This window comes from Pristiophorus japonicus, chromosome 31, assembly GCF_044704955.1.
Source record: "Pristiophorus japonicus isolate sPriJap1 chromosome 31, sPriJap1.hap1, whole genome shotgun sequence".
In the NCBI taxonomy this organism is placed as follows: Eukaryota; Metazoa; Chordata; class Chondrichthyes; family Pristiophoridae; genus Pristiophorus; species Pristiophorus japonicus.
This window is the reverse complement of record NC_092007.1, coordinates 11674204-11682001: the sequence shown is the minus strand read 5'-3', so window position 1 is coordinate 11682001 and position 7798 is coordinate 11674204. Positions and strand designations below refer to the sequence as shown.

Below are 7798 nucleotides of genomic sequence, written 5' to 3'. Positions count from 1 at the left end.
TAGGAAGGCAAATGGCATATTGTCCTTTATTGCAAGTGGGTTGGACTATATGAGTAAAGATGTCTTGGTAGAATTGTACAGGACATTGGTGAGACCACACCTGGAGTACTGTGCAAAGTTTTGGTCTCCTTATCTAAGGAAGGATATACTTGATTTGGAGGCGGTATAACGTACGTTCTCTCGACTGATTCCTGGCATGAGAATGCTGTCTTACATTAAGAGATTGTGTAGAATGCTCTAGGGTATTCTGTACGCTCTAGAGTTTAGAAAACTGAGAGGTGATCTCATTGAAACATACAGAATGCTTACAGGACACGACAGGGTGGCTGCAGGGAGGATAATTCCCCTGGCTGGAGAGTTTTTCTTAGCAGATACCATAGCAACTAACTTCAAGGCTGAAGCTTATATTTTGCAGAACAAATGGTCTGCTCTGCATTTCATTACAACAACAACTTGTATTTATTTGCATGAATTATATTCAAAATAGCTCTGCACTTGCATTTTTAACCTAAGATCTAATTCAATTGTGGGTAAACGATTTCGTTACCCCATTATTCATCAAAGGCATTCGTACAGCCTGGACAATATTGAACCCTGAAATGGATTATGAACTGGAGTTGCCAAATCAGTTCATAACCAAAAACATGGCTCAAGTACCTCTCTAAAATAATGCATGTGTATACATACATAATTCAATTAACCAACTTATCAGCATAAGCAATTGTCTAAAATACACAACAAGATTACAAATCCATAAAGGTGGGTGGAGCTTAGACAAACATACAGACACTCCCTTTTCTAAAGACAGGCTTTCGAGCAAGCAACAAATTCATCATCTCCCTAAATATTCACTTTAGTAAGTCTTGCGACAAATGCACATTTCCATGCAAAATGGAATTTCAACATTCAAGCTTCTTTCAGTCAATTATATCCGATGTTTTTTTATTTTTCTGGGTCAAGTGTCAGTTTCAACTTCCCTTTTAATCCCTGTTCCTTTAAAACCTTTTGAATTTGCAAAGACTTTTGCGTCACTAATAATTTGGTCAACCCATGTTTTCAGCCATCTTGGAGCAATGTTCATGCAGTTATTAGCAGAAAATGAGCCCCCATAAATGCTGTAGTCTTACAGACGCTGCAGTTTAGCAGCACTGAATCTTTGGCTGATATATGCCAGTACTTTTTAAAAACTATTAGGGTTTCTGCCTCTGCCACCCTTTCAGGCAGTGAGTTTCAAACCTCAAACACCCTCTGCGTGAAAGCGTCCCCTCAAATCCCAACTAAACCTCCTGCAACTGAGTTTGCATTGTTTCCCCCTGATTGTCAACCCGTTGAAACGACTTCTTGAGCAAGTCCCTGAAGTCCTGCCACATAAAGATGTAGAGGAAGGGGTTGATGCAGCTGTTGATGCAGGCCAGGCCGCGGCTGAATGGGATGCCATGAGCCAGTCTTCGTCGTATGGGTGGAGCAGCAGGGCGAGGATAGAGCAGATGTTGTATGGCGCCCAGCACAGGAGGAAGGCCAGGATGATGGCGGCCTTCAACCTGAAGGGCTTGCTGCTGCTGGGCGCCCAAGCGGTCCCGCCTCAGCCGCAGACCGATGATGGTGCAGCTGGCGGTGATCACCAGGAATGGGAGGAGGAACCCGATGAGGAAGTTGGTGAGAGTCAGTGCTCGGTACCGGGCATCATGCAGGCTCTTTGCCTGCTCCGGCATCGCCCGGTCATCATCCTCTCCATGGTCCGTCATGTTCAGTGCCAGCCCCTCGCCCTCTAGCGGGTACTCGGTCACCCCGGGACACCAATTGTCGGAGGACGAACGATGGCGCACTCCCGATGGCAGCTGCCACCCGCATCCCCAGGCTGAGCAGGTTGGCCAGCCACAGGCCGCAGTGGTCTGGGACCAGATGGGCAGGACCACCGAAAAGCAGCGGTCCACGCTGATGGAGGCCAGCGTAAAGACGTTGGCGTGCAGACAGAGCACCACCGCCCCATTGCTGAGCTTGCAGAGCAGCCAACCGAAGGGCCAGTGGTTGTCCAGGGCGATGTCAGTGATGTAAAGAGGGAGCAGCAGAGAGACGGTGAAGTCTGCCATGGCAAGGCTCTGCAAACAGACGGTCTCTCATGCACCTACATTTTGCACATTACTCTGAGAAGATGTACAAATTCCAGCTAACAAGTTAGACACCACGTACATAAATATAGCACTTCGAGAAATCGTACAAAATCCACACAATTCTTTCTGCACCACAGTCAGAAAGTATATAAAACAAATATTAAAATATATACAAATACATATTATGGCTCCTTACCATTACGTAACCTCCTCCCATCATCTGATCAAAGTCCTTCTGCTGTGGCTGACATTTGCATGCCTGACCTGGCAATATCCATTCCGTCATTAGCAAACTGATATATGCTACCTGCACGGGTTAGAGGCAGAGTAAAGCTCCCGCTACACTGTCCCCATCAAACACTCCCAGGGCAGGTACAGCACGAGGTTAGATACAGAGTGAAGCTCCCTCTACACTGTCCCTATCAAAGACTCCAAGGGCAGGAACAGCACGGGGCTAGATACAGGGTAAAGCCCCTTCTGCACTGTGCCACCAGAAATAAACCCAGGTCAGGTGTGTATCTGCAAAGCATGCAATCCCATGTTCCACCACCAGTGTGCTCATCCCCGGAAGTCCCAAGGGATCCCAGCATCCCTTGGGAGCGCTCTATATAAGCCGGCCCCTGAGGCCTGTTCCTCAATCTGGAGTGTCTTATTAAAGAATGAGGTCACTGTTACTTTAACCTCCATGTGTGCAGCCTCATCTGTGTTTGGAACACAAAAACTGGCGACGAAAATATGAATCCAACGCAAAGATTCAGCAAACTGTGGGCATCCTGGAGAAGTTCTCCGAGGGTGAGGACTGAGAAGTCTATGTCGAACCCTGGACCAGTACTTTGTAGCCAATGTGCTGGATGGAGAAGGGAGCGCTGCAAAAAGGAGAGCGGTCCTCCTCACAGTCTGCGGGGCACCGACCTACAGCCTCATGATGAATATTGTGGCTCCGGTGAAACCCACAGATAAGGCATATGAGGAGCTGTGTACACTGGTTCATGAGCATCTTAACCAAAGGGAGAGTGTGCTGATGGCATGGTATCGGTTCTACAAGTGCCAGCGATCTGAAGGTCAGGAAGTGGCGAGCTACATCTCTGAGCTAAGGCGACTTGCAAGACAATGTGAGTTTCATGGCTACCTGGAGCAAATGCTCAGAAACATTTTTGTACTGGGCATTGGCCATGAGACCATCCCACGAAAATTTTTGACTGTAGAGACAGCGACCCTAAGTAAGGCCATTGTGATAGCACCAGTGAAAACACCAAACAAATCTCTCAGCACCCAAGTGCGAGCAATGTTCATAAATTAACTGGAACTGTGTTTGCAAGCAGACATGTACAGGGCAGAAACTACGAGTCTGCAACTGCCAGCAGGCATCAGGTGACCCAGATGATTCAGAGTCCACAAAAAAGTATGAATGCAAGGCAATTCACACCTTGTTGGCGTTGTGGAGGCTTCCATTTAGCCTATTCATGCCGCTTCAAAGGGTATGTTTGAAAGAGCTGTGGAACAATGGGGCACCTCCAACGAGCTTGCAAACGAGCTGCAAGCTCTGCAAAACCTGCTAGCCACCACGTGGCAGAGGAAGATCTGTCCATTGTGGATCAAAGCAATTTCGAGCCTCAGAGAGAGGAGGCGGATGTTGAAGTACACAGGGTGCACACATTTTCGACGAAATGTCCACCTATAGTGCTAAATGTAAAATTGAATGGCTTACCCGTCGCCATGGAACTGGACACTGGTGCTAGCCAAACCACCATGAGTTAAAAAGATGTTTGAGAGACGGTGCAACAAGGCATTCAGACCAGCCCTGAGCCCCATCCACACAGAACTGATAACGTATACCAAAGAGATTATCACTGTGCTGGGCAGCGCCATGGTCAAGGCATGAACTGTCACTCTGGATTGTCCTGGACAATGGCCCCATACTGCTTGGAAGGAGCTGGCTGGCAAAATCCGCTGGAACTGGGATGACATCCGAGTGCTAGCACATGTCGATGAGGCCTCATTTACCCAGGTTCTTAACAAATTTCCTTCTCTTTTTGAGCCAGGCATTGGAAACTTTTGTGGGGGAAGGTGCGGATCCACTTGGTCCCAGAGGCATGACCCATTCACCACAAGGTGCGAGCGGTACCTCACATGATGAGGGAGACAGTGGAAATCGAGCTTGATAGGCTGCAACTCGAGGGCATCATCTCCCCAGTGGAATTCAGTGAGTGGGCCAGCCCGATTGTTCCAGTACTCAAAAGTGATGGCATAGTCAGGATTTGCGGCGATTATAAAGTAACTATTAATAATTTCTCAGTACAGGACCAATGCCCACTACCTGAGGCAGACGACCTATTTGCGATGCTGGCAGGAGGCAAGACATCCACCAAGCTCAACCTGACTTCAGCCTCCATGACATCGGAGCTGGGGGAGTCTTCGAAGGGCCTCACCTGCATCAACACGCACAAGGGACTGTTCATCTACAACAGATGCCAGTTTGGAATTCGGTCGGCTGCAGCGATCTTCCAGAGAAACATGGAGAGCCTACTCAAGTCGGTACCACACGCGGTGGTTTTTCAGGATGACATATTGGTCATGGGTCGGCACACTGCCGAGCATCTACAAAACCTGGAGGAGGTCCTCCAGCGACTGCATCGCGTAGGGCTGCGGCTGAAGAGGTTGAAATGCATCTTTATGGCAACAGAAGTGGAATTTTGGAGGAGAAAGTTTGCGGTGGATGGCATTCGGCCCACAGACACCAAGACAGGGGCTATCAGGAATGCGCCCAGGCCACAGAACTTCATGGAGCTGCGGTCGTTCCTGGGACTTCTCAACTATTTTGGTAACTTTCTACCGGGGTTAAACACCTTTTTGGAGCCCCAACATGTGTTGTTGCTCAAAGCTGAGAACTGGTTATGGGGAAAAAAACAAGTAATTGCTTTTGAAAAAACCAGAAGCATTTTATGCTCCAACAAGCTGCTTGTATTGTATAACCCGTGTAAAAGACTTGTGCTCGCATGTGACGCATCGTTGTACGGAGTCGGGTGTGTATTACAACAAGCTAACGTTGCGGGGAAGTTGCAACCTGTCGCCTATGCTTCCAGGAGCTTGTCAAAGGCGGAGAGGGCCTACAGATTGATTGAGAAAGAGGCATTAGCATGTGTGTTCGGGGTAAAGAAAATGCATCAGTACCTGTTTGGCCTCAAATTTGAGCTGGAAACCGATCACAAGCTCCTCAGATCCCTGTTCGTCAAAAACAAGGGGATAAATACTATTGCCTCAGCCCGCATACAAAGGAGGGCACTCGTGCTATCAGCATATAACTATGCCATCCTCCACAAGCCAGGCATCAACAACAGTTTGTGGATGCTCTCAGTTGGCTATCATTGCCAACCACAGGAATCGAAATGGCGCAGCCTGCAAACTTGTTGATGGTGGCACAGCCCGCAGACTTGCTAATGGTCATGGAAGCGTTTGAAAATGATAAATCACCTGTCACGGTCCGCCAGATTAGGACTTGGACCAGCCAAGATCCTCTGCTGTCCCGAGTAAAAAAAACTGTGTACTGCATGGGAGCTGGGTCAGCATCCCCGCTGAAATGCAGGAGCCAATCATACCGTTCCAGCGGCGACAGGATGAGCTGTCCATTCGGGCAGACTGCCTGCTGTGGGCTAGTGCTCCCAAAAAAGGGCAGGGAGACGTTCATCTCGGATCTCCACAGCACATACCCGGGTATAGTAATGATGAAAGCGAAAGCCAAATCCCACGTGTGGTGGCCTGGTATCGAATCTGACTTAGAGAGTCCTGTGTACGGCAACGCAGTGTGTGTGCTCAGTGGAGCAACGCGCCCAGAGAGGCACCACTAAGTTTGTGGTCCTGGCCCTCCAGACCATGGTCGAGGATCCATGTCGATTATGCGGGCCCATTCCTCGCTAAAATGTTCCTGGTGGTGGTGGATGCTTTTTCAAAATTGATTGAATGTGAAATAATGTCGTGAAGCACTGCCACAGCCACCATTAAATGCATGAGGGCCATGTTTGCCACTCACGGTCTGCCTGACCTACTGGTCAGTGACAATGGGCCATGTATCACCAGTGCTGAATTTAAAGAATTCCTGTCCTGCAATAGGATCAAACATGTCACCTTGGCCCCGTTTAAACCAGCCTCCAATGGGCAGACAGAGCAGGCAGTACAAACCATCAAACAGAGTCTCAAACGAGTCACAGTAGGCTCACTCCATGCCCGCCTGTCCCGAGTACTGCTCAGCGACCACACAAGACCCCACTCGCTCACAGGCGTGCCCCCGGTTGAGCAACTCATGAAAAGGAGACTTAAAACCTAACTCTCGCTGTCGCTGCATGATCAGGTAGAGAGCAGGCGGCAGCAACAAAATGTAAAGTATGGTCGCGCCACTGTGTCACGGGAACTTGATCTGAATGACCCTGTGCATGTGCTAAACTATGGACATGGTCCCAAGTGGATCGCAGGCATGGTGATAGCCAAAGGAGGGAATAGGGTGTTTTTATTCAAACTAGACAATGGACAAATTTGCAGAAAGCACCATGACCAACTGAGGCTGCGGTTCACAGACTGCCCTGAACAACACACAGCAGACACCACGTTTTTAGAGCCCACAACACACACCAAAAGGATCAACGAAAGCACACCGGACCAGGAAATCGAACCCATCACGCCCAACAGCCCAGCAAGGGCAGGCTCACCTAGCAGCTCACCTAAACGGTGGCACAATTGAGGAAGAGTGGAGGACTTTTATGGAGCTCTTTCATAGTGCTCAACAAAAATATAGTCCAATGAAAAAGAAGGGCGGTAAGGGAAGGGATAACCAGCCGTGGATAACCAAGGAAATAAAGGAGAGTATCAAATTAAAAACCAAGGTGGCCAAGGTTAGTGGGAAACTAGAAGATTGTGAAAATTTTAAACGACACCAAAGAATGATTAAGAAAGCAATAAAGAAAGGAATGATAGATTACGAAAGTAAACTTGCGCAAAACATAAAAACGGATAGTAAAAGCTTTTACCGCTATATAAAACGGAAAACAGTGACTCAAGTAAATGTTGGTCCCTTAGAAAATGAGAAGGGGGATTTAATAATGGGAAATGTGGAAATGGCTGAGACCTTAAACAATTATTTTGCTTCGGTCTTCATAGTGGAAGACACAAAAACCATGCCAAAAATTGCTGGTCACGGGAATGTGGGAAGGGAGGACCTTGAGATAATCACTATCACTAGGAAGGTAGTGTTGGACAGGCTAATGGGACTCAAGGTCGACAAGTCCCCTGGTCCTGATGAAATGCATCCCAGGGTATTAAAAGAGATGGTGGAAGTTATAGCAGATGCATTCGTTATAATCTACCAAAATTCTCTGGACTCTGGGGAGGTACCAGCGGATTGGAAAGCAGCTAATGTAACGCCTCTGTTTAAAAAAGGGGCAGACAAAAGGCAGGTTACTATAGGCCGGTTAGTTTAACATCTGTAGTGGGGAAAATGCTTGAAGCTATCATTAAGGAAGAAATAACGAGACATCTAGATAGGAATAGTGCAATCAAGCAGACGCAACATGGATTCATGAAGGGGAAATCAAGTTTAACTAATTTACTGGATTTCTTTGAGGATATAACGAGCATGGTGGATAGAGGTGTACCGATGGATGTGATGTATTTAGATTTCCAAAAGGCATTCGATAAGG

General features: G+C 47.8%; 2 protein-coding genes across 2 annotated transcripts in view; one reads left to right on the top strand and one right to left on the bottom strand.

The window, feature by feature from the left end:
• Positions 1-1277: 1277 nt before the first annotated feature.
• LOC139240347 (chemerin-like receptor 1) lies at positions 1278-2090 on the bottom strand. The gene has a single exon (XM_070868818.1). The coding sequence runs from the start codon at positions 2088-2090 to the stop codon at positions 1278-1280; it is 813 nt and encodes a 270-aa protein (XP_070724919.1).
• A 946-nt stretch (positions 2091-3036) lies between these two features.
• Positions 3037-7798, top strand: part of LOC139240346 (lens fiber membrane intrinsic protein-like) — a 34558-nt gene continuing 29796 nt past the window's right edge. Inside the window, exon 1 of the mRNA XM_070868816.1 lies at positions 3037-3172. Coding sequence (XP_070724917.1) covers positions 3037-3172 — 136 coding nt within the window. The remainder of the gene's footprint in view (positions 3173-7798) is intronic.